Source organism: Tenrec ecaudatus, chromosome 1 (genome assembly GCF_050624435.1).
Source record: "Tenrec ecaudatus isolate mTenEca1 chromosome 1, mTenEca1.hap1, whole genome shotgun sequence".
Classification (NCBI taxonomy): domain Eukaryota; kingdom Metazoa; phylum Chordata; class Mammalia; order Afrosoricida; family Tenrecidae; genus Tenrec; species Tenrec ecaudatus.
In genome coordinates, this window is record NC_134530.1 from 311,830,673 (window position 1) to 311,858,134 (window position 27,462).

General features: G+C 40.3%; 1 protein-coding gene across 2 annotated transcripts; it reads left to right on the forward strand.

Annotated features, from left to right (window-relative positions):
• Positions 1-213: 213 nt before the first annotated feature.
• Positions 214-26,635, forward strand: SLC17A3 (solute carrier family 17 member 3). 2 transcript variants are annotated; one of them, XM_075540731.1, is made up of 11 exons: positions 214-304; positions 4,647-4,858; positions 5,065-5,298; positions 5,388-5,475; positions 14,702-14,788; positions 19,972-20,090; positions 20,196-20,357; positions 20,623-20,752; positions 20,844-20,991; positions 21,298-21,388; positions 26,501-26,635. In XM_075540731.1, exons 1-11 carry the CDS (start codon positions 214-216, stop codon positions 26,633-26,635), a joined length of 1,497 nt encoding a protein of 498 aa, XP_075396846.1. The 2 variants fall into 2 exon arrangements, with proteins under 2 accessions (XP_075396846.1, XP_075396847.1); XM_075540732.1 differs by lacking the exon at positions 5,065-5,298.
• Positions 26,636-27,462: the final 827 nt, after the last annotated feature.

Sequence of the window (27,462 nt, forward strand, 5' to 3'; positions counted from 1 at the left end):
GAACTTGTGCGGAATGAAAAAGAACCTGCCAGAATTTCTGGGGTTCCACTAAAGCAGTAGTTAAGAGGAAGTTCAATATGCCTTCCAGCATCTCACCCACGTGAGCCAGTGCAGCTTTTGTGTGCTTGGTGCCCAGTATGTTTGAGAGAAGTCTTTCTGCCGGCTAACCCCTGTGGGCTCCATTTCTCCTAGGTCAGGAAAGGAGAACCAGAGATGGACACCAGAACAAAACTGAGCCCCACAGAAGGGGAGTCGATTCACTCTCAAGACATGCAATTGGATGAGAAGCTCATTTCCAGGAAAGGTAAAGCCAACCTTGGCTACTTGTATTTAGGACTTTAAGGTGGATTCATTATGTGCAATGTTCTAATACAAATAAATGAACTTCTATCTTTTAAGTTGTTGAATTATTTAAAAAATTATTTTTTAATTTGTTGAATTATTTTTAAAATATTTTTTATTACTTTAAAAAATAGGTAAAGGAAACTAATACCAGTATTCTTTTTTTTTTTTAAAAAAAGTCATGTGTTTCTTTCTGGTTAACTTCTCATCTTTGTCCATATATACTTAGATAGCCATTGCTACCAAGTTGATTCCGACTCATAGCAACCCTATACCCATCGGATTTCTGAGGCTCTAACTTTTTTTGTGGGAGCAGGATAGCCTTCTCCTTCTCCTGAGAAGTAGCTGGTGGGTTTGAACCTCCAACTTTACAGTGAATAGCTCAACACTTACCTCAGAGTGTCATCAAAGTGCATCATCGACACATAGTCCTGATAATGTCTCTCAAATTGTCTACATGTAGTATCATGTGTGTATTGTTTGTTATTGCATGAAATATTGTAACCATAATTATTGGTTAATCAATCTAAGAAAAGCTAATTATAGACACTATAAAAATTAAAATTTCCATCATTCACTAGCCTATCCAACCACTATGATTTTACTGATTCTCTTTCATGTTCCTTTGTGTATTTTCTATAATTCTACATTCCATATTGTGGCTTTTTTCTATATGTATTTTTAACCTGGTCACACGTGCTTTTCCATACTGTTCTATAATACAACCACTTTTCTTAAAGGATATGTATTATCATTATATCACCCCTAATACCTGGAAATTCCCTTTGTGGTTGGATACTTTTGTTTTGTCACTTATTAGAAATAAGATAAATGACCATCCTTTAACATGATACATGCCTGTACTGGGAATTATTTCCTTAGGGCTTATTTGCCAAAGGTTAAATTTTGGAGGCAAAGGATAAAACTATTTCATTTCCATAAGCCATTATAGGCATTGCAGTTTTTAATCTGAACAAAAACGGAGCCACAGGGAGGCTTTTGAGCAGACAGAGGAGTGAGCTAATTTGAGTGTAATGGTAACACTCCTGTTAGATGGAGAATACATTCCAAGCGGGAAGCTGACGTGAAGGCTATGACAATTTTACCTTTCCTGCTGTTTGCTTCATGATATTTATCACTGTCCGATCCATGATGTCATTTGCTCTTTTGGTTTTTTCATATCATGGCTCCCTCTGGAATGTGAACTCCTTAGCAAGGCTCCTTATCGGCCAGTTACCATTTCTTGCTAGTGGATACGTCCCCTTTCTTGCTATTGGGAAAAAAGTGAAGGGCGTGGAAAGTCCCAAAGAGGTGCCCTGGCTAAAGCCCCCCTACCCCCCAAAGAAATTTGAGATGAAGTCACTCTGATTTCCTGCCTCACATTTCTTATTTGCTCGTCCAATTTGATTGGTAGCTGCATTTGGCCAGGCTGTCTTTGGTTCCCCTGAGAGCCAACCTACCTACGGAGGTTTTGTAAGGCTTGAACAATTCACCGCTGACTTCCCTTGAGTTTTAGTGTCTAAACAATGTGGTTCTTTCATTTCAGTCACAAAGGTTTATTTCCCCACACATTACACGCTGTCTGTAAACAAGACAGCTAGGATCTGGCTAAAGGAGAAAGCGGTGTTAGTCACCTTCCCTATAAGTACCCATACAGATTATTTGAATGCTATGTTTGGTTCTCTTTCCACTGTTCTAGATAGTGCCTTTTTTTGTAGTTTGGGGGTGTGAATTCCACTAAACACAAAACTATTTCTAGGAGCTTGATTCAAAACTGAAATGAAAGCTTGTTCCCAATGGCTGAAGACACATGAGTGGAATAATCCTTTACACCAATGAGCAGCCACACCAAAGTTTAAATTAATGGTACACAATCATGGAAACCTTTTGTGTTAGTCTGGGTGCTTTAGAGAAACAAATCCACAGAAACTCATGTATAAGAGAGAATTCTATAGAGAGGGTAAGTGCACATCAAGAAAGCATCCCAACCCAGTGCTGCCCAAGCCCACAAGTCCAACATAAACCCATATGTCCAACACCAATCCACAAAGTCCTCCTCCATCTCAAAACACACACAATGCCACCGACTGCAGAAGGAAAGCCGAATCAGTGAGTATATGCATCTCAGCGCTGGCAGGGGTCTCCACACGGGTGCTCCAGCACCCAGGGCTGCATCAGGGTAGGTCCATGTGGCTTCTCCTCAGGGACGTCTGGCAGAAGTGAAGCCTTGCCAGCTGAAGCAAGGAAACTGCTAAGGCAGCTATACCCTGGTCTGACCATCAGAAAGCAAGAGACCTGAGAACTAGAAAGGAGAGGCTCACCGAGCAATTGACCTCTCCCCCCTTCAATTAATCCCACCTGTGTTTATCAGCCAAGTTGGTACAATAAACTAACACCCTCATCCTTATAAAACACAAATATCAAAGTGTGAAGCGATTCTTTCCTGGCATCTCTTCCAGCTGCATCTAGACCCTTCTGCAGGGGTGTTTTCCATCCCTCCAGCCCTTCTCTGAGCAAGTCTGTGCTCGCTTATTCACATGGAACCCAGTGGCAGTCTGGACATCCTTGAAGGACACAAATGTGCTCCTTTAAAATGTGCTTTGAGTCTGGGGAGCAAAAGGAAGCATGAAGAGCAAGATCAGGGCTGTCGGGTAGGTGGAGGAAAGTTTCCCAATCAAACCCTTGGAGGAAATCCTAGCTACCCTCAAAGAATGAGCAGGGCCGTTCTCCTGTTAGGGCAAGGGGAAAAATAAAATCCTCAGTACAACTTTCCTGTCTTTCTTCTTACCAACAGCTTTCCATTTCTTTAGGCTTCTTTCTAAGCCCCTTTGGTTGGCCTGTGTCCTTTGAGAAAATCTGTCACTCCTCTGGAATCCTCCCAAACCGTCCCTATAACCTTCTGAGCTGACCGATCTCTCTGGCGTTAGTTTAGCAGGCCTCCTAGATGCCCTCTTAAGAGTCCCGATGGTGTAGCATGTTACACGTGTGGCTGCTAACTACAAGGTCAGCGGTTCAAACCCACTAGCTGTTCAGTAGGAGAAAGACATGTAATTGTAAGGATTGACAGCCTCAGAAACCCACAGGAGCAGGTCGACTCGGCCCTATGCGGCCACTATGAGTGAGAATGGACTTCATAACAGTGTGTTAATTAGTTAGTAGATCCCCTCAGAAGTGATCACTTTGATTTGACTTTTGTTTGAGAGCACTTTAATGAGACGAAGGCAAGCATATTGCTGAAAGAGATTCTCTACAGCCATCCACTGAGCACAGAGACATGTTCGAAGATGTTTTGTTTGGAATAAATCAATGTATGTTTAACCTGGAACCTTAGTAGCAGTACTTTTGTACCTACCCTAAAATGATATTAAGTATAACACAGAACCTATGTATGTTGGCAATGTGTTGTTATATTAAATAGAGACATACGTATATCCCCAATCCACTGTATTCTGGTCAATTTTCACTCAAGGGAGCCTATGGGAGAGAGTAGAATTGTCCCAAAGGACTTCTACGATTATGTTTAAAGTAGAAGACCGCCGCATCGTTTTCTCATGAAACAGTTGGTGAGTTTGAACTCCTGACCTTTTGATTAAAAGCTGATATGTATGCACATAAACGCATGCATATCCACACATAAGCATATATCCACATGTGTATACATGTAATTACATACAAATCACACATCTAAAATATGAAAGCATACAGGTGGTGCGAGGTAAATCATTCAGCTGGACAGCAAAAGGTTGGCAATTAGAAGCCATTCAGCAGCTCCATGGGAGAAGGACCTGTGATCAGGACCCCATGAGGATAATAGCATAGGGAGCCTGATGGGGCTGTTCTCTGTTCAAGAGGGTGGTTCTGAGGCAGAATGAATTGACTTGGCCACAGCTAACACAACAGCAGCAAACGGCATATACACATATATGCATATGTATTTCTTTTTAATGTACTTTGGATATGTTTGTGTGCACACATACAGACACAGGCATTTCCTTATTTAGGAGCAATTTGATCATCTGTCGGACCCAGTGGCCTGGGACGAAGACTGGGAGAGGCACAATCATAGGAAGGACAGAGCGTCCCCTAGCCAAGTCCGAGTCGATGGAGCAGGGATACAAAGGGCTTTATGGATCAGTCAGTGGTCTCCTCCTTTGCTATCTTCCTTTCAAAAGTAGAAGTGCTATTTCAGTCGTCAAGTGGTGCTCTGCATGAGCTTTCCATAGCATTACTTAGGTATAAAAACCAAAAACAAGTGCTGCGTTCATCAGGAAACGCCAATGTAACTAACACTGTAATATTTCCAGTTCAAGGTCTGTGTTCTGTTCGCTACGGATTGGCCTTCAGTGTTCATATGTGCAACTTCATATTGATGGCCCAAAATGTTATCATGAACATCACGATGGTAGCCATGGTCAACAGCACGGACCATCAAGCTCAGGTCAATGTCTCCACTGACGGGCTGCCTGCGAACTCACTTGACGGGCCCAGTCAAGCTCCGAAGAGTCTTCCTGCAGAGGTAAGCCATGCAAAATTCAAATGGGCATTTCACCCACATAGCAGGTTAGGTTTGTTTGGATATTTAGTTTCCCAGTGTTTAGATGTTAAAGCCTTTGATTGAGAAAATACTGGTTTCGAAGCAAGTGCCAGACCTAAATGGGGTTTTGAAATGAAGCAAGAACCTTGTGGTGAGTGGCTTACTACAGCGTTGTCCGTTTCTTTCAGGCCCCTGTGTATGACTGGAACCCTCAGACTCAGGGTATTATTTTTGGTTCGGTCAACTATGGCATATTGTTGACTCTGCCTGCCAGTGGTTACTTGGCAGGAAAAGTAGGAACAAAGAAAGTGGTTGCCATTGCTTTGTTTGGATCTTCACTTTTCATTCTTTGTACCCCGCTGGCTGCTGACCTTGGACTTGTTTATCTCATTGTAATTCGAATAGCCCAGGGCGTGTGCCAGGTAACCAAACCTTTTGTAATTCTGAACTGGAAATTTCTTCATGGACTGACAGAACACAAATGATAACTTTTTTTTTTTTTCAATCATAGGGAGCAGGATTTGGGGGTCAGTTTGCACTATGGGGAAAATGGAGTCCCCCACATGAACGAAGCAGACTTTTCAGCATTGCTCTATCAGGTAAAGACATATAAACAATATATTTTTATATACAATATAAATCTAGAGCAACAGTGACTGGATTAATATGTAAAGAGGGGGACGGCAAGGGAGGAGGGGGGAAACGGGGAATTGATGACATGAGAACAAGAAGAGAACATGGTCTAAAATTGATTGTGGTGATGACTGCGCATCCCTTCTTCATATGACTGAACAATTAAATTCTAGGATGCACAAAGGACATACCAATAAACATATCCTTAGAAAGAATGACTTCACCAAACATGTATCTTTCTATAAGCCAATGGATCATTCTTTCCTGTGTGTCTTCTGGGATTTGAGTTATTAGTGGAAAGGCTGTAAGAATATCCACCCATGTTTATGCTTGGATCACTAGGAGTTGGAGTCAACTCAATGCCCATGAGTTTGGTTTGAATATGGTTTTGCATTTTGTACTTAAAATTTTTAAACCATTTTATTGGTACTTCATCCCTGTATCATACAATTTAAACGTTCAATCATATCCAGAAGAGTTGTACAATGATCACCACAATCAATTCTAGAATTTTTCCTTCTTCCTTGTATTCACAGTTATTCATGTAATTTTTAAAATTGTGGCAAAATATACACAACAAAACATTCTCCAATTCAGCAACTTCTATATGTATAATTTACTGCCATTGGTTGTACTCTTTGTGTTTTACAGCCAATATTAATATCCTTTTCCAAACGATTCCACTACCATTAACATAAACTCTATGCCCCCTAATCAACAATTCTTCCTTCTTAACCCATGGCAACCATCGGTCAAGTTTGGTTTCTTTTATTTTAGTAGTTTTCTTGATATAGTATTCATAAATCATACACATCCATAGTCAAATCACTTTAAAATTTCTCATATGCTCTAGTGTATAATGCTATTTGGTAAAAGGTATAGATTCAACTTAGTCTTCTTTTTTTTTTTTTTAAACGTTTTATTAGGGGCTCATACAACTCTTATCACAGTCCATACATATACATACATCCATTGTATAAAGCACCTCTGTACATTCTTTGCCCTAATCATTTTCTTTTCTTTCTTTCTTTTCCCTTTTCTTTTTTTTACATTTTATTAGGGACTCATACAACTCTTATCACAATCCATACATATACATACATCAATTGTATAAAGCACATCCATACATTCCCCGCCCCAATCATTCTCAAAGCATTTGCTCTCCACTTAAGCCCTTTGCATCAGGTGCTCTTTTTTTCCCCTCCCTCCCCGCTCCCCCCTCCCTCATGTGCCCTTTGTAATTTATACATCATTATTTTGTCATATCTTGCTCTATCCGGAGTCTCCCTTCCCCACCCCTTCTCTGTCGTCCCTCTCCCAGGGAGGAGATCACAAGTGGATCCCTGTAATCAGTTCCCCCTTTCCAACCCACTCACCCTACGCTCTCCCAGCATCGCCCCTCACACCCTTGGTCCTGAAGGTATCGTCCACCCTGGATTCCCTGTGCCTCCAGTCCTCATATGTACCAGTGTACAACCTCTGCCCTATCCAGCCCTGCAAGGTAGAATTTGGATCATGGTCAACTTAGTCTTCTTTAGACTACAGTTCAGTGACCCTGAGAACTACTTTTAGAAAACAATCTGCATACACAGACCACTGGAATGAGGATTCTGAAGGAAGAAGCCTGAGTTGCAGTGGGGATGAAGGAGATGTGAAAAGAGTGGATATTCAAAAGGAGATTGCCAGAGTGGGTGCTGGGGAAGGAAAAAGGTAACTCTACAGGTAACTGGCAGGTACCAAGAAGGCAAGAAACTAGGCAAATCCAGTAAACAAGCGATAAACGCAGGCTGCCAGCCTGCGTGCCCCTTTAACGCTCCTTACAAGCACTGCGTGATTAAGTTTTATAATCAGAGCTTATAGTCAGTAATAGGGAAAGGGAAGTAACTGTTGGTCTAAGGAAAATCACCTTAATTACTATATCTGATCAAGGAAGGTTTTCAAATATAAATAAGGATGTTATTGCATTAGTTGTCCTGGAGTAACCCCCTGACTCATGGCAACCTGACGTGTTACAAAGGAGAACTACTTCGTAGGGATTTCTTCCTTTTGTAAAAAAATTTAAGCAATATTCTTTTTTTAAATCATTTTCCTGGGGGCTCTTACAGTTTTTGTCACAATTCATAATACATCTATTGTATCAGGCACATTTTTACATATATTGCCATCATCATTTTCAAAACATTTTCTTTCTACTTGAGCCCTTGGTAGCAGCTCATTTTCCCCTCCCATGTTCTCCCTTCCTCAGAAACCACTGACAATTTATATTACAAAAATGCATGTCTTACACTGACCAATGTCTCCCTTTACCCACTTTTATGTTGTCTGTCCCCCTAGGAGGGGTTTATATGTAGAGCATTGTGATCGGTTCCCCCTTCCTACCCCCACCTTTCCTTTATCCTTCTGGTATCACTACTCTCATTATTGGTATGAGGGGTTTATATGTCCTGGAGACCCTGTGTTTCCAGCTCCTTTCTGTACCCATGTACATGCTCTGGTCTAGCCAGATTTGTAAGGTAGATTTGGGGTCATGATAGTGGGTGAGGGGAGAAAACATTAAAGAACTAGAGGAAAGTTGTATGTTTCATTGGTGCTATACTGCACCCTGACTGGCTTGTCACATCCCATCCTTGTAGCCTTTCTCTAAGGGGATGTCCAATGGTCTACAGATGGGCTTTGGGTCTCCAATCTGCATCCCCCCTCATTCACATTGATATGATTTTTTTGTTCTGGGTCTTTGATGCCTGATACCTGATCCCATTGACACCTCATGATCACACAGGCTGGTCTGCTTCCTCCATGTGGGCTTTGTTGTTTCTCAGCTAGATGCCCGCTTGTTTATCTTCAAGCCTTTAGACCCCAGACGCTATATCTTTTGATAGCCGGACACCATCAGCTTTTTTCACCACATTTGTTTATGCACCCCATTTTATCTTGAACAATTGTGTTGGGAAAGTGAGCATCACAGAATGCTGGGTTATTTGAACAGTGTTCTTGAGTTGAGGGAGTACTTGAGTAGAGGCCCATTTTTCGTCTGCTACCTTGATACTTAACATGTAAATATATGAACATAGATTTGTTTCCCTATTGCTATATATAAATATATTTACATATGCACATGCCTGTATTTAGACCTCTATAAATGCCCTTTGCCTCCTCGTTCTTTGCTCTATTTCCTTTTACTTTCCTTTTGTCCCACCATCATGTTCTGCCTTCATTCAGGCTTCAGCAATTCCTCTCAGTTACATTGCCCCTGATCAAGCCCAACCAGGGATGTATGGATTGTTAAAAGAACTATAAGAGCCCCCAATAAAATAATTTATTAAAATAATAAAAAAGAAGTAGATTTTGAGGTCTTCTTTCTACAGAGACCAAGTAACTCATAGCCATCAACTCATAGCAACCCCTCTAGTTTTCCTCACTGCCATTGAGTCAATGCTGACTCACAGCACCCCTAATGAGTTTCCTCACTGCCATGGAGTCAGTGCTGACTCATAGCAACCCCCCCCCACGGTGTGTTTCCTATCTGCCATCCAGTCAATGCTGACTCATAGCAAACCCTTGTGGCCTTCCAAGACTGTAACTGTTCACAGGAGTAGAAAGCCCAGGCTCTCTCCCTGGAATTGCTGGTGGTTTTGAACTGCCCACCAAGCAGACTGTAGCCCAGCATGTAACCAGTACACCGCCAGGACTCCTACAGAGACTATATACCCCCTCTTCCTCAAAAGGATCACAACTATACCGCACCCCCTCAAAAATTCCAACTATTGATGTCGCTTCCATTTCAACACATATGTAAGGTTTTAAAGACTGTAAGTCTTTAGGTGTGCGGGAAGACTCATCTTCCTCCCAAAGAGAGGATGGTTGATTTGAACCACATACCTTGTGGTTAACCCACAGGGCCACCCGGCCAAGGTGAGTTCAAATCACCAAGAACTTAAGCATTTGTGTCAGTTGTCCTATAAATAAGGATAGGTTTTCCCCAAATATCAAACAACTGAGGGAAACCAAGGCACGAGAGATTCCAACTTCATGAAATACAGGAACTAACCCAAATGAAAAATATATTAACAATGGAATCCGAAAACTACAAATAATTCCGTAAGCCACAGCAGAGTGATCTCAGGGAATATTTGTAGATAGTGTTCATTAGAACAACAGACGAATATGAGTTGTTACAAATTAAAATATGATTGCCAGCATTTTTAATTAAAGCAAATCATTTGCTTGCCTGAATGCACAGAGGTAATTCTCAAATTAGTGAGCTGAACACCTTAATTGAGAGATAATGGAACTCATTAAAGAATCTTTAAAAGACATGGAATGATACAGTACCTTATAGTAAGTGGCAACTCTTTTTCTTCTCACTTTTTATTAGGTAGGAAGTGAACCAGCAGCATAGGCCAAGTCTCTCTGTCTCTAGAGAAATTTCAAGCACCTCCAAATCGTCAGTCTCAAAACCCTTCCATGTCTATGGTGTTGAGTGATTCCCAGAGGGCTCCCAGGAACTGAAACGAACGTGTTGGCAGTTGGTACTGTGTCATAGAATTAAATATCTTCCATGGTACAGCAAACATACATAACAATCTCCTGACCTAATTTTAGTAACGCTCAAAATAGTAAAGACCAGGCAACCTGTACTTTACCTGTCCATACAAAGCAAAGACCCCTCCTTCAGTCCCACTACCATCAAGTCAATTCCGACTCCTGGTGAACTTAGAGTTTCTGAGGCTGTAACTTGTTAGGGAATGGAAGGCCTCATTCTTCTCCCACTAAGTGGTTCGGGGGTTTGAACTGCCAACCTTGTAGCTAGCAGCGTGACACTTATACTAGTAGTACCACCAGAACTCCTTAGATGTATGTACACGTTATAAACCATATACATATATTTAGATAGTTTTTTGAGACTACATAAAAAACATATTGCTACAAAATAATGGAAATGTTCATTAAACACAAAATCAAATTCTCAAGCAGTTGTTTCTCAGCATATCCTCCCCCTATGCCTACATTTCTGGAAGTAATTTTCCATCTCTCTAAACCCTTCCCTTAAAAAAAAAATCTACCCTCTTTGATTTACACCATGTCTAAAAGATATTTTGGGGAATGCATGAGGGTCTTAAATTGTGCTCCGTTTTAAATGTTCTTTGAGTGTGGGGAGTGAAAAGAAGAGTGAAGGGGCAATATCAGAGTTGTCGGGTAGATTGGGTAAGGTTTCCCAATGAAATTCTCAAAGCACTACTTTGCTACCCTCAAAGAAAGTGCAAATACATTGTCATGATGTCATGATGTCAAAGAAGGTGCAAATACATTGTCATGATGAAAAAAATTCCTTCGGGCAACTTTCCTGGCCTTTTTTCATGAATGCAGTTTTCCATTTTCTTCATAATAAGCCCCCATGATAATCCTGTGTCCTTTAAAAAAATCTATCAAGATTACCCTTGTGAAAGCCCAACAATAAGTCAGAATAACCTCTGAGGCTGACTTTTCTACTTGAATTTAACTGGTCGGGTCCAGTAGGTCCCCTTGGAAACCACTGTATTGTTTAGCCCCTATCGCTTTTTATTTTATTTTAATTTAAGAAACCCTCGCTGTGGTAGTGTAGTGGTTACGCTTTGGGCTGCAAGCTACAAAGTAAGCAGTTCAAAACTACCAGTTTCTCCAAGGGAGAAAGACGGTGCTTTCTACTCCCGTAGACAGTTACAGTCTTGGAAACTCACAGGACAGTTATACCCAGTCCTGTCAGGTCTCTATGAGACAGTGTTGCCTCGAGAGCAGTGAGTTTGGTTTGGTTTCCACAAGATTAAGACAAATGTGCTCTGGATAGAACGTGTATATAATCTCCCATTGATCAAATCGACAAGCTTAAACATGGTTTGTGTAGGATAAACCCAAGCAGGTATGAACTTGAACCCTATCCACTCGTGTATGTGTGTGTGTGTGTGTTCATATATACATATGTGCTCTTGTATACATCCACTACTCATTTGCTAGTGTGTCAAACTGTGTGACTGGCATGCTGTTGTGGTACCAGAAGCTATGCCATCAGTATTCACAATACCAGCAGAATCACTCACGGTAGCTGTCAGCATAGTTTTAAGACCAAGACACTAGGATCTGGCTGTTATGCAAGGAAGCCCTGTGGATCACAGGAGAATATTGTCTGATTCACTTGCTTTGAACACATTATTAGGGGGAAATCAATCAATGGAGGAGGACCTGTTTGGGAACTCATTTCATATGATGCCTCATCTGCTATTAACTATGTGACCTGGAACAAATAATTGAACTGTTCTCTGTCTCCATTTCCTCTGATGAAAATGTGAATATAAAGCAGCCAAACTCACTGCTTGCTGTCAAGTTGATTCTGACTCACAGTGACACTATAGGACAGAGTAAACTGCCCTGTGGGGTTTCTAAGACCAAATCTTTTACAGAAGCAGACTGCCGCCTCTTTCTCCCATGGAGTGGCTGGGAGGTTTGAACTGCTGACCTCTCAGTTTGCAGCTGAGCACTCAAAACCACTGTATCATCAGAACTCCTAGAAATCTAGATACTAGTTCTTAAAGAGATAATACATGTAATATTTAAAAATAAAGAGTATGGCCAAAAGACAAGATAAACATAAATATAGGGCATTTGTGGGGCTTAGAAAAAGTCCTCCTAAGCAAAAAATGTAAATATAGGGGCCATTACTGAAGAGACCCATAGAATATACTCTGTAGTCATACTTAAAATGGGTGCATTGCAAAATACTGCATAAAAAATTGAGTATGAACTCGTACCCAATATGAATTGGGGGTGGGGTGGGCATGGAGACCCAAAGCCCATCTGTAGACAATTGGACATCCCTTCATAGAAGGGTCACAAGTAAGAGATGAGCCAGTATAGTACCGATGAAACACAACTTTCCTCTAGTTCCTTAATGTTTCCTTTCCCCGACTATCATGACCTCAATTCTCCCTTACAAATCGGATTAGACCAGAACATGCACACTGCTACACATAAGAGGCGAAGCACAGGGAATCTAGGAAAGATAAACCCCTGAGGGCCAACAATGAGAATAGAGATACCAGGCTGATAAGGGGAAGGTAGGGGGAGAAAGGGGAACATCAATCACAAGGATCAACATATAACCCCCTCCAAGGGAGACAAACAACAGAAAAGTGAGTGAAGGGTGACAGAGGATGATATAAAATATGAAAATAATTATAATTTATCAAGGGTTCATGGGGAGGGTAGAGGGGAGGGAGGGGGAAACACGAGGAGATATTAGCAAGGGCCCAAGTAGAAAGAAAATGCTTTGAAAATGATGGTGGCAGCATATGTGCAAATGTGCTTGACATGCTGGATGAATGTATGGATTGTGATACGATATGCAAGAGCCCCTAATAAAAGTGTTTTTTATTATTTTCTGCTCTTTTAAAAATTGAGGTTTTTTTTCTCTTTAACTCTGTTATAGTTTTTGTGTGCGCATGTGTGTGTGTGGTTTCTGACTGTGAAGTCCAGGACAGGTAAGCCTTCAGAGACAGTCACTGGATTACTGGCTTCTTATGGTTATGACAGGGAACTGGGGAGAAAACGGGGTGCTACTAATAACAAGCACAAGATAGAAAAAAGTATTCTGAAACTGACTGTGGTGATGATTCCACAACCCTTTTTAATATGTTTAAACCATTGAATTGTATGACACGTGAGTTACACATCAATGTAACCATCAAAATTAAAATTTTAAATGCTCATAGTCTAGTTCTGGTACTCGGTTACTCAAAAATGAATTATATATTTGAAGCAGCTGTTCATTCTGTTCTCAGAAATAATTAGGTCGAATCTTTATACCAAAACCAAGATCACTGCAATTGTGCCTATCCTGGCCCATAGCAACTGTTTACAGAGTTTCTGAGGCTGTGCGTCGTTCTGAGAGCAGAAAGCTCCTCCTCTTTCATGGGGAGTGGCTAGTGAGTTTGAATCGTCCACTGGCAGTTAGCATGTTTACATGACATCGGCTGAGCTCTTTAGAATCGGCACACCGAACTCACTGCCATCAGGTCAATGAGGTCATCTCACGGCCACGGGTTAGGACAGAGTAGAACTGTTCTCAGAGATCTCTGAGACACTAAATCTTTACAGGACAGAAACCTCATCTATCCCCTCCCGGAGTTGCTGTCTTTACAGGACAGAAACCTCATGTAACCTCTCCCGGAGTTGCTGTCGGTTTTGAATTACTGACTTTGAGGTTAGCAGCCCAACGTGTAAACACTATACCACATAGTGGCATTGGAAATACAAGATTATTTCTTCAATTAAAAATGAGTATTGCCTTAAAAAATAGGTGCCTGATTATTCTGCTTATTTAGAAATAATGACTTGCATACACATGTGTAGGAGTTGACAGATTGATGCTACTGTTACACAATAGCCTAGAAATGTTTAAGAAAGTTATAGAAATAGAACATGCCCTAACACACATGAGAACCTTGTGTAAAGCTACAGAAATTAAAACTCTTAACTGATTTACAATCAAATGCATAGCCTAGCTTTCTATTTACACATTACATAAACAATACATTCATAAAAATGTGTATTTATAAATTATGTGTATGCAGAGAAGGTGTGCATTTAGATATATTATAATAAATTGTTACTGATGGTTAACTTGGAAAAGAAATGGGGAAGGTATGTTTTGCTTGTTTGTTTGAGATTAACTTGTTTGTCACTGAAGACTCCAAGTCCCTTTCCATTTTAACCCCCCCCCCCCACCTCTTTTAAGACATTTAAGTCACTGTTAAGGTTTTGGGAGATAAGGAACCTGGAGGGATTTTTAAAACTCTGTTTGTTTTTAAAGAAGCTTGCTCTATCTATATATTACACAGACTATTTGAAGGTATTTGAGAGTAACCTCATAATTTACTTTTATAATAAGCATACAAGATGTACATCATTAAAAACATAAAATGATTTTAAAACAGCAGTGAGTGAAGTATGACTATCATTTGAAAATTACTAGAATTGCCAAAAAATCGATTCTGAAGAAATCATAGGAATTGAATCATGAATCCAAGTTCACCTGTTCTAATCTACTCATCTCTTTATGGTTTGTGATATATTGTTCTATAATGTAATTCCTTGTCTGGCATGTGTCTGCCCTGCCAGGTGGGTGGCAGAATCCTATAATTACTCTTTGTCTCTTTGCAGGATTGGCATTGGGATCCTGCATAGTCACCCTCCTGAGCGGCTTCATTAGCCTAATCCTCGGGTGGCCTTTTGCCTTTTATATATTTGGTAAGCTGCTGACTCTCAGTTTTCAGGTTTAAGCACCCCGAAAGATTCTTTGGAGTATCTATATGTATTTCTTTGGAAGGAAACTGGTCAAGCAAGAAGAATCCTAGAGAAATCATAGAAAACAACATGTGTGGCCATATTAAGAATCATCCACCTACACCATCTAGAGTCCAAAAGTTATCCTCCCTGTTGTAAGGCTAGGCTATCACCTTATAGTTGACATAGCGATCACACATTTTGTGCAGCAGTTTGTGAGAGATGGGGAAAAAAGTCAAGAAATATAGTCCCTGCTTGGGGTTCCCTCACGGCAGGCCAGCCAATGAAGGGGCCGTGAGGAAGACTTACGCTTACTAGAAGCACTGACTACCCGAGACAGAAGACATTAAAGAAACAAAGAGAAGGAGGGGTGAGGGAGCGAATTTACCAAATCATAGCAATGTGAAGAAAAATTTTAATATAAGGAGAGACAAAACAAAACACATAATAAAATAGTGGGCCGAAGTCCAACTTTATCAAGACTTATGTTCAATGCACATTATGTTGGTACGCTGATTTAAAGACAGAGAATTCAGATTGGATAAACATACAACATACTATATCCTGTTTTAAATTGGAAGGCCTGAACAGATACAAAATAAAACAGTGAGCAAATATGCACTCTGAAACATTCATCAAGGGAAATATGGCAGGATGTGTGCGTATCAGACAGAGGTGAGTTCTGAACAAGGAGCATTACCCAGGAGAAAAAATGGCTTATAAAGGTAAAGTGTTAATTCACTAAGAAGGGACAATGGTATATAATGTGTATGCACCTAACCAGAGTTTCAAAATAAGACAAAGCAAAAGCTGACAGAACTGCAAAGAAAACTAGACAAACCCATAATACACAATGGAGAAATAAAGATTCTTTTCCCTCTATTGTAATAATCAATGGAACAAGAAGACAAAAATCAAAAGGAATTTTAGAAAACCTAAAAAATAAAAAACCCAACCCTAGAAACAAACTTTGCCCAACTGAAACTTATCTGCAATGTTGTTGTTAGGGGCTATGGAGTTGGGTCTGACCTATAGTAACCTAATCTACAACAGAACAAAAATACCGCGAAGTCCTACCACGATGGCACAGCAGTTAAGCCTTTGTCTGCTAAGCTGGAGGTCAGTGCTTTGAACCTACCTGCTTCTGCTTCCATAAAAATAACAGCCATGGAAACCCGTATGGACCAGTTGTGCTCTGTCCTATAGCATGGCTAAGAGCCTGCAAAATACACATGATATCTGCAACATACAGACGACATGTGTGTGTTGGACTCAACTTGACAACAAGGATTTTTAACCCTTTGCAAAAGGTCGACAATAAACGAGTCAATTGAAAGTCGTGGAAAATTATGCAAAGTGCGCTCTTTGATCATAATGATATTAAACTAGAACCAATAAGAGAAAGCTATCTGGTGATGTGGCTTGAATATGTCTGATTGGGTCCAAAAAAACGCAAGATAAATTTCAAAATAAAACTAATTAAAAATGAAACTTGATATATCAAAAAGTTATAGGTTGCAACTGACCAATATATAGGGAGTGGCTTTGGCATTGGATACTCATTAGACAAAGCTCTCGCTGTTCTTGAGTCAATTCTGACTCCTAGCAACCTACAGGACTCGGTAGAATGGTGCCTGTGTGTTTCTGAGACAGTCACTCTTTTCAAGAGTAGAAAACATCGTCTTCCTCCCGTGTTCAAACAGACTAAAAGGCCCACGTGAACGGTCTGATCTCATACCTTACAGACCAGAAAACAAAGGACCGATAATGGGTTCTAAACAATGAGAAAGAAAATCAGTTTTGTAGTTCGTCCGTGCTGCCGTAATCACAAATGGTTGGTTTTAACCATCAGAAATTTATTGTCTCACAGGTTAGGGGGTTGTTGGCTGTTTTGTTTGTTGTTCTTGGGTGTCATCAATCAAGTGGTTTCCAATTCTCAGGGACCGTATGCCCAACAGGAAAAACTCCGCCCGGTCCAGTGACATCTGTAAACTTGTTGTTATCCTTGAGCCTGTTGTTGCCTTCATTATGTCAATTAATCTTGTCAAAGGGTTTCCTCTTATTTGCTCTCTGCCAAATATAATTCCTTCTCTTGGAACTGAGGTGCCCAAAGTACATGAAAGGAAGCCTTTCTATCCTTGCTTCTAAGGAGCAGTCTGGATATACTGCTTCCAAGACAGACTTGATTTTCCTTTGCAATCCACGTTACTTTCGATATTCTTCGCCAGCACCATAATTCAAGGCACCGATTAGTCTCCGGTCTTCCTTGTTCGAGGTCCGACTTTCACACCCGTACAAGGCGATTGAAAAGAACATGGCTTGGGTCAGGCACACCTTCATCCTCAGAATTATAGTGTTGCTCTTCAATACCTTAAAGAGGTCTTCTATAGCAGAATTGATCAATGCAAAATGTCATTTGATTTCTCAACTACTATTTCCATGAGCACTGAGCGTGGATCCAGGCAAGATGAAAGCCTTGTCAACCTCAGTCTTTTCTCCATTTATCATGATGGTCTACTGGTCTAGCTGTGGATTTTCTTTTCCCTATGCATTGAGTTAGAACCCAGACTGAAGTCTTCGGTCTTCATTAGCAAGTGCTTCAAGTCCTCCTCGCTTTCAGCAAGCAAGGTGTGTCATGAATATTTCGCAGGTCATTATGTGTTACTCTGATTTGGATACCACACTCTTCTTCATAGTCTAGTTGAATACTCATACATCTCTCTGCTTAGGAGGGAAGATCCTCCTTAGCGGGAACACTACCATGACTCCCTGAGCAAATGATGAAAGGAAGTCGCAGAGGGGGAATCTCTTTCTGCGTGAATGAACTGTATTCTGGAACAAAGTAAATGCATAGTAAATGCTATTGAAAATAACCAGCACCTAACAAGGGTCACGGTGTCAAGAGAAACCCAAAGGGTATCAGGAATGTGGGAAGAGGTAGGAAATGACAGTCCCTGGCCAGCAGATAAGTGAGAAGGCCAAAAGTAATTTAGGCTTGACACCAATATTAAAATTAGCAAGCAAGGACATTAAATAGCTATTATAATGGTATTTTACATATTTAAAATAAGAAGTAGAGACATGGGAAATATTCTTAAGGCCCAAATTGAACTTGCAGAAATGCTAGCTTTGAAGAGTACACTAGATAGAGAGCTACTAGCAGATTCAATATTGCAAAAGAGAAGATTATTGAACATAGCAACAGAAATCATAGCGTATAAAAGACATAGGAAAATGAACCATAAATAGTCAAGAAGTTCACAGTGGGGGGGTGGGAAAATAAAATATTTGAAGAAACAACGGCTGGGCAAATTTCCAAATTTCATGTAAACTATAAATAGAGCCAACAATGTCACTGAATCGCAAAGCAACAGAAGCATAAAGACAACTACCCCGAGGTCCATTACAATCAAATGACTGGAAACCATGACAAGGAGAAGGATGACAGACACCCAAAAGAGAAGACAGGTACAGAAGAACAAAGGTGATGATGACAGCAACTGTCTCATTCGAAACCAAGCAGTGAGGACACCAGGCTTTGAAATATTGCAAGGAAAAAAACAAAACAAACCCAACTCTCTTGAATTGTATGTCTAGATTAAAATACAAAGCAAAGCAAACATTTTCCAGAGACAAAGGCAAAATGAAGAGATTGGAGACATCCAAAAGAAGCTTCTGTGGACTTAGAGAACGCAGCACAATGGGTTCAGAGAAACCCCCTGTACACTGAAAACTCCAAAACATCGATGACATTAAAGACCCAGAAAAAGGGAAACATGTATTGAGATGATTCATCAGTTAGAAGACTCAGGATTTGTAAATGGTCCTTCTACCCAACTTGATTTATAGATAGAGACAATGCATTGGAATTCAAAATCCTAACCTAGCACTGTGTTGTGTTCATTTCTGCTTTTTTAAAAATTTAGAAATTGTCATTTTTTATGGATCAAACTTGTCGATTTAAAAATTCGTGTGAAAAATTTTAAGATACAGACTGGCCAAACAACTTGAAAAAAGAACTATAAAATTGAAGCATTAACTGATGCCAACATAGGGTGGTGTTGGTATAAAAATTGGCAAATGCATAAAGGAACAACAGAATAGTACCATAAATAGACTCACATATATAAAGAAATGCTATTTTTAAAAAACTGGTGTATAAAAGCAATTTTGTGGTGAAAATAGTCATGTCAGTAAATGGTGCTTAAATTTGGATAGTTGTATGTAAAAACAAACTGAAAAAAAAAAAGTTGGCCCAATAGTGCACCATAATTAAAAACAGAATAAGTCCTAAATCTGAAATCATTGCACTTTTGGAAGAAAACATAGAAGAACATTTTTGTTCTTGGGCTAGAGAAAGAATTCTTCGATATGATACAAAAAGCATGATCCATAAAATAACAAACTGATAAGTCAGAGGCCATCCAAATTAAAACCTTACGCTCTTTGAAAGATATTGTTCAGATAATTTTGAAAAGCAAGTTGAGACTGGAGGAAATACTTCCTAAACACATCTATGTTAAGAACAATGAAATAGAATTATGAATCAATTAGAAGAAAATAAATAACCCAATTAAAAATGGGGAAAGCAAACTTATGGAGACTGCATGCATATAAGAAGTACTTACCATCAGTTACTAGAGAAATGCAAGTGAAAACCGCAATGAGATACGCATACCCTGGGTTAGAATGAATGATAGTAAAAAGACAGAGATGCTAAGTAGTGTTTTCTTATTTCTAGAGTTTGTGATTGCTACCTACAAACAAGCCATGGAAAGAAAGAGGAGCTAGGAGGCTGAAATATTCATGCGATGTTCTATTGTAAGATATGAAGGATATTAGGAGCTATAGCTATTCCCAGAGCCCTGGTGGTGTTGACGGTTACACATGGGGCTGCTAAGGGCAAGGTCAGCAGTTCGAACTCACCAGCTGCTCCAATGGCAAACAGATGAGGCTTTCTGCTCGCGGATTTGCAGCACTTGTAACCCCAGAGAGTCAGTTGTCCTCTGTTTTATGGGACCTTTAGGGACTCGGAATTGGCTTGGTGACCGTGAGTTTTTGAGTTTATAATAGAACATGTCTCAGAGTAAAATAAGTTCACGTGGAAGGCATGTGTCAGCTTGTGCCGTCTCACCCTCTGCGCGCAGGTGCTGTTGGCTGCATCTGCTTCCTTCTGTGGATTGGTCTGGTTTTTGACGACCCCTCTTCTCACCCATGGATAAGCATCTCCGAGAAGGAATACATCATATCCTCCTTGTCCCAAGAGGTACATCTAAGGAATACCACTGTCTTAACATTTGGATTTCTCAGGGTGGATAGGGTATATGAACGGTGCTCGCATCTTGTGTTCTCACCAGTCCATTTGTTTCAGGTCAGCTCTTCTAAGCAGCCTCTACCCATCAAAGCCATGCTTTGCTCGCTACCTCTTTGGTCCATACATTTTTGCTGTTTCGGCCATCAGTGGTTAGTCGTTGTATTGCTCATACACACACCAACTTACATCAACTCTGTGTTCAATGTTAACATCAGGGATGTGAGTATATTTCCTTTTCGTTCACCCTCCTGTTGTCATGATCACCTAGGGAAATTTATCATCAGAGTAACCGAATATTTTGCATTCACGTTTGAGTGTGATTGATGACAGGATTGAATGCCTGCTGGAGATATGGTTGAAGAAGTTGCTGGTTTCCCTAGGAAAGCATGCCTTCGGATAATAGTCTGATCAGGAGTGATTCACAACTGAACGTGGTGGGCTTAGTGCCTCTATTAACATGGTCTGTTCTGTTTGTTTCCTTCAGAATGGGATCCTGTCCGCCCTACCTTTCCTTTTTGCCTGGGTCTGTAGTATTCTAGGCGGCGTACTAGCAGATTTCCTTCTGACCAAGAATTTCAGGATCGTTACAGTGAGGAAAATAGTCACGCTTGTAGGTAAAAACGGGGCTTAATGAATTCGCTCTCAAGACATAAAAGAACCAAACAATGCCTCGCACTATTTAATTTGCGTGTTGTCATTCCCTAGGCAATCTCCCCTGTTCCGCGTTCATTGTTGCCCTGCCTTACCTCGGTTCCAGCTACGTGACAACAGTAGCGCTTCTGATCCTCGCTTGCGCACTCAGCACGTTTGCTCAGTCTGGAATATACATTAATGTCTTAGACATTGCTCCAAGGTAGGACTCGACTTGCTATTCTCATTTTAAAAAAGGAAGAAGAATTTGTTTTCTGGAGGCCCCAAACTTTAGAGAATAATAAATCATTAGCAAGGACCACAGTTTGACTTGTGCCCCCCCCCCTTTTTTTTAAGGTACGAGGGTGTATAGGGCTGTGGGTATTATTAGTCTTAGTGCAGCTTATTGAATCGAGGCAGTGCAACACCTTTTTGGCATAGTTGTAGGGTGGATTCTTACACGGAGCAGGAGTGGAGGAAATGGTTAAATGTCTCTGCCTCTAGTCTGAAACATTCCTCTCACCCACAGACATTCCAGTTTTCTCATGGGAACCTCACGGGGATTTGCCCACACAGCAGCCATCCTGTCACCCACCGTCAATGGATTTCTTCTCAATCAGGTAAAGTTGTCATGCCATGAGGGGACGATTAAAGTGTCCTTCCAAATCTGTTTCTAACTGTCATGCTATAAATGATGTCTTTCAGTATTGTGAAGCAATGTTGTGATTGACTTTGTCATGAACATCAAATTGTTGTCATTAGGTGCTGTCCAGTCAGCTCTAACTCAGAGCGACCGTAACGACAATGGAATAAAACCCTGCCTGATGCATCAGCATCCTTGCGATCACGACTCTGTTTGAGGCCATTGTGGCGGCATCTGAGTCAACCTATCTCAGGGAGGAGCATCCTCTTTTTGGATGGCTCTCCAGCAAGTACGAGGGGACTGATCTCTCATGCTAAAATGACTAAACAACACGAGGTGAAGCTCTGGCTTCCAAGGAACATCTGTCTGCTCGATGTGATTGGACTATGGATTGTTAGGCTATCTGTAAGAGCTCCCAACAAAATGATTGCTTTTTTACATTTTATTAGGGGCTCATACAACTCTTATCACAATCCATACATATACATACATCAATTGTATAAAGCACATTCGTACATTCTTTGCCCTAATCATTTTCAAAGCATTTGCTGTCCACTTAAGCCCTTTGCATCAGGTCCTCTTTTTCCCCCCTCCCCGCTTCCCCCTCCCTCATAAACCCTTGATAATTTATAGATTGTTATTTTGTCATATCTTGCCCTTTCCAGAGTCTCCCTTCACACCCCACACCCCTTCTCTGCCGTCCGTCTCCCAGGGAGGAGGTCACATGTGGATCCTTGTAATCAGTTCCCCCTTTCCAACCCACTCACCCTCTAATCTCCCAGTATCGCCCCTCACACCCCTTGTCCTGAAGGTATTATCCACCCTGGATTCCCTGTGCCTCCAGCTCCCATATGCACCAGTGTACAACCTCTGCCCTATCCAGTCCTGCAAGGTAGAAAATTCGGATCATGGTAGTTGGGGGGAGGAAGCATCCAGGATCTGGGGGAAAGCTGTGTTCTTCATCGGTGCTGCATCGCACCCTGACTGACCCATCTCCTCTCCTAAACCCCTCTGTGAGGGGATCTCTAGTGGCCGACAAATGGACTTTGGGTCTCCACTCTGCACTTCCCCCTTCATTCATGATGGTATATATAGATAACTGATCCCTTTGGGACCACGTGATCACACAGGCTGGTGTGTTCTTCCATGTGGGCTTTGTTGCTTCTAGCCCAGCAAAATGATTTTTAAAATGTTTAAATAAAAGTAAAGAGCATCAGGCTGTACTTCCCCCAAGACAAATATGTCCATTCTTTGGTCAGCCCAGGGTTCTTTCAATGCCCTTTGCCCAAACCACCATTCAGATGCTTCACTTTGCCTCTGGTCTTCCTGCATCACTGTCCAGTTTACACATGCATCTGAGGCAACGGAAAATACCATTGCTTATCCTTGCTCTCCCACAGTAGGAAGAGGTCTCATTTTTAATATTCTCTACTCTCTTTTTGATTGAGGCTTAATCTGGGTTTTTTTGTCATTGTTGTTCGTCACTTTTTGTTGTTATTGTTGTTAGTTTTTTGGTTTGTTTTTCCATGTTTTGGGGTTTCAGAAATCCAGGTAGAAAATGTTCTAAAACTGACGGTGGTGATGATTGTACAACTCGCCTGGATGTGATTGAACTATCGAACTGTATGATATATGAATGATATATATTCATATATGCCAATGAAACTGTTAAATAAAAGAGAGATCTTATGCAGCAGATTTGCTGAAAGCAAAACATCATTTGATTTCTTAACTGCTATTTCCATGTGCACTGATTGTCGATCCCAGCAAAATAAAATCCTTGTCAACTTCAATATTTTCTCCATTGATCATGAGGTGACCTATTGGTCCCATTGTAGATTTTGATCTGTGCATTGAGATGTAATCCATACTGAAGGTTGTCATCTCTGATCTTCATCGGGAAGTTCTTCAAGTCCTTTTGGGTTGGAACAAACAAGGTTGTGTCTTCTGTGTGTGGCAGGTTGTTAATGAAACTTTCTCTTAACCTTATGCCACATTCTTCACATAATCCAATTCCCCAGATTATCTGCTCAGGATTCAGACTGAATAAACATCGTGAAAGAACACAACCCTGACATCTACCTTCCTGACTTTTAACCACGCAGTATTCCCTTGGTCTGTTCAGACAACTGTCCCTTGGTTTACGTACAGTTTCCACATGAGCCTAATAAAGCATTTTGAATTCCCATACTGAGCAACTTTGTTGTGATTCATATAACCAAGCATCTTTATATAGCCAACAAACCACAAAAAACATCTTTTTGGCATTCTCTTCTTCAGCCAAGTTCCCTTTTACATCAGGAACGACATCCTTCATTCCATGGCCCCTTCTGAATGCAACTTGAATTTCTGGCAGGTCCTTGATGTTACCTATTGGTCTAGTTGTCCATTTGTGAGTGATCTTCAGCAACATTTATTTGCATGTGATATTAATGATATTGTTTGGGATTTTCTGCGTTTCATTGAGCCACCTTTCTTTGGAATTGGGCACAAATTTGGATCTCTTCCAGTCAGCTGGCCACGTATCTCTCTTCCAGATTTGTTGTGAGTGCTTCTAGTACTGAATCACTTTGTTCAAACATGTCAGCTGAAATTCTGTCAATTCCTGGGAGGTTTGTTTCCCTGAGTGCCTTTATTATGGCTTGGAATTCTTCCTTCAATACCATCAGTTTGTAATCATATGTCACCTCTTGAAATGGTTGGCTTTCAACCAGTTCTTTTTGGTAAAGTAATTGTGTGGAGTGCTTCCATCTTCTTTTGATGTTTCCTGCATCTTTTCATAATTTTCCCATAGCATCCTTCAATTTTGCACCTCGAGTGTGAATTTCTTTCTCCAGTTCATTCAGCTTGAGATCTGTTGAACATATTTCATTTTTTATTAAATCATTTTATTGGAGGCTCATACAACTCTTATCACAATCATCTCTAATCACAATCAACTCTAAGCACAATCCATTGTGTCAATCACATTTGTACATTGGTTGCCATCATCATTCTCAAAACATTTGCTTTCTGTTTGAGCCCTTGATATCAGCTCCTCATTCCTGCCCCCACTCCAACCCCGCCCCCCTCCCTCATGAATCCTTGAAAATTTATAAATTGTTATTGTTCTGTCATATTTCATCTTTTGATTTATCAACTCCTGGTATTTACACATTTCATTATAATGTTTGCTTTGTTTTTGTTGAACTGCTGAGTGAAGATTACTATTCAGCTTTTTTACTTCATCTACTACTTGCTTTATTTCTCTACTTGCTTTAACTATTCTATATTCAAGGGCAACTTTCTGAGTCTCTTTTGACACCCACTGTAGATTTTTCTTTCTTTCCTGTCTTTTTAATTACCTTTCTTATGTAGGATATTATTGATGTCATTCCACAACTCATTGGGTCTTCAAGAGTCATTAATGCTCAGTAAGTAAAAGCTTGTCTTGAGATGTTTTCAAAATTCAGATGGGATACACTCCAGGTCAGAGTTTGGTTCTCATGGATTAGTTTGAATTTTCTTCAGCTTTAACCTGATTTGTATAGAAGCAATTGATGATCTGTCCAGCAAACCCCTACCCTTCTTTCAGTTGATGATACTGCACTTCTCCATTGTCTCCTCCTACAGATATAGTGCGTATGACTCCTGTATATACATACCATCTAGGGATGTCCATGTGTTAGTCGCTGTTTATTTTGTTGGGAAAAAAAAAGACATTTGCAATGAAAAAGTCGTTAATCTTGCAAAATTATGTCATGCAATCTCCAGCTTCATTTCTATTACCAAGCCCATATTGTTGAGCTCCTGATCTTTCCTCTTTGTTTCCAATGTCCCCATCCTAATAACCGAACACTGTTTATGCATTTGATTACATGTTTGATCAATTTCAGACGGAAGAAGTCGGTAAGGTTTTTCAATTTCTGATCCATGGGCTTTAATGGTTGGTGCATCACTTTGAATAATAGTTGTTTTAGGTAGACTTCTTTATACATGTCTATACATATTAACCTATCGCAGATAGCATTGTACTTCAGAATTGACCTTGAAGTGTTCTGCTTCTTACACTACTAAAGAAATATATATTGCTGTAATTGTTATTCATTTCAGTTGAGTCAGTTATGACTCGTGGTGATGCCATAAGGTACAGAGTAAAACTGTCCTGTGGGATTTTCTTGCATGTAATATTAATAGAAGTAGATTTTCACACCTTTCCTTCCATGGTACTGCTAGGTGACTTTGAACCGACATTGGTAAGTTAGTAGTGAAGTGCAAAACTGACCATGTCACAGAATTATAGAGATGGGGACGTGGATGGAAAAAAAAAGTTTAAATAATAATAAAGAAGAACTATAGAGAGCAATAATCTGGTAAAACCTCAATGTAGACTCATTCAGGAACAACAACAGCAGCAACTAACAAGGAGCCTTGGAATAAGTACCTTGGGATAAGTGTCTTGAGATGATGATTCTATTTATAGATGCAACCTGCCTTGTCTTCTGTAACGTTTTGAAAATTTTCATTTGCATTACAAAGAGAAAGCATAATGAATGTAAACATCCAGGCATTCTTATCAGTGTTTCATATACCGTAAATTCATTTAATGATTAATTTTCACATCAATTTGAAGATGGATGATCATCCTTATTTCATAATGATTAAACAGAAAATTTGATAGACTATGTCTTTCTGCTAAGAGGACCATTGATAAAATCAGATTGTTTTTTAGATCTAACTCTAAAGCCAGCAATTTTTTAACTAAGCCATAACATTGCAAGAAGTTTGAAAGCATTATTAGCATAGCTTATGTAGACAAGGTTCGTGCAAAATAGAAAATGGTATCACTTTGATAAGGATACATCCAATTCTGTCATTTAATCACAATCACAACGGTTCCCAAATCTCTCTTATTAAGCATCTTCTGAGTGCATTTAAAAAAAAAATCCACCCCCACCCCACAAACCACCAAACCAATTTCAGGCAATGCAATTCTTCTACACACCGGAACCCAAGAGTGAATGTTGTGGTCTGAACTGTTCATCCGATATTTCATAAGACAAAAAAAAAATTGAAAGGGTAATATTTACTTTAAGTCTTCTATCCCCAGGACCCTGAATTTGCATGGAGGAAGGTCTTCTTCTTGTTGTTTGCCATTAACACGCTGTGCTTGATCTTCTATCTCATATTTGGAAAAGGAGATGTTCAGGACTGGGCAAAAGAAAATAAACGCACTCGTTTATGAAGGTACGGAATAATGGTGTCCTCTATGGTTCTAATTATAGAACAGGACTTACGGTTTTAACCCCATGTCTCATTTCTTTCTTAGTTACGCTACCTTGGATGGACAAACCATTAGGCATCTTCTTTCATTGATGGGAAGGCTTCCGTATGATAATACCCATTGGAAGAATTTTGTTTGCTGTGGTTCTTTTCAGACACAAGATCAGCTCTCTGTTTAGTTTGGGTTTTCTTTTTTCTTTGGAAAAAAAATCAGCTGAATTAAAATTCAAATAAAATGATACTAAAATCACAGTTGTCAGCTTCCTGAAGTTATCAATAGATGCTGAGTTGTTGTGTGAGAACTAGGGTGGCAGATTCAGAGTTTCTGGACCTTGAAACAAGAATCCTTACTCTAAGGTGGGAATTTTGACTTTTCCTCACTGTGAAAATAAATACCAGCTTATATTTTTCTGCATTGGATATGGTCCATTGGCTCCTTGCTGCCTAATTCAAACTATGAGAAGAACCCACCACAATTTCCTGGGGGGGTGGGGTAGGGAGACGGGGTGGAATTCCTGTCCAGCCAGCAACCAGTGGAAGTAGTGCTTCTTCGAAGTTCATAACACCCCTACCTCCCCTCCCCATGTTCCCCTCCTACCCCCAAGTGCAAACAAACTAATGTCTCTCAGATTGGCTCTTGGTTAGCTGTTCCATTTCTTGCCCCCTATATACAGAGAATCTCTCCCCTTCTTAGGATTCAACCTAAACCAGTGAAAATATTGCTGAATTTAAAAGACTCATTTAGGATCTTGAGAAAGTATAACTACTTCTGAGCTGTTGGCCCGCTGT

What these genes read in the sequence shown, in the direction of transcription:
- SLC17A3 (XM_075540731.1), top strand. Translation starts at nt 214, where the DNA reads ATGGACACCAGAACAAAACTGAGCCCCACAGAAGGGGAGTCGATTCAC. An exon ending in GAAAATAGTCACGCTTGTAG is followed by an intron (nt 20,753 to 20,843) that starts GTAAAAACGGGG and finishes GTCATTCCCTAG; the next exon opens with GCAATCTCCCCTGTTCCGCG. An exon ending in ATGGATTTCTTCTCAATCAG is followed by an intron (nt 21,389 to 26,500) that starts GTAAAGTTGTCA and finishes TTCTATCCCCAG; the next exon opens with GACCCTGAATTTGCATGGAG.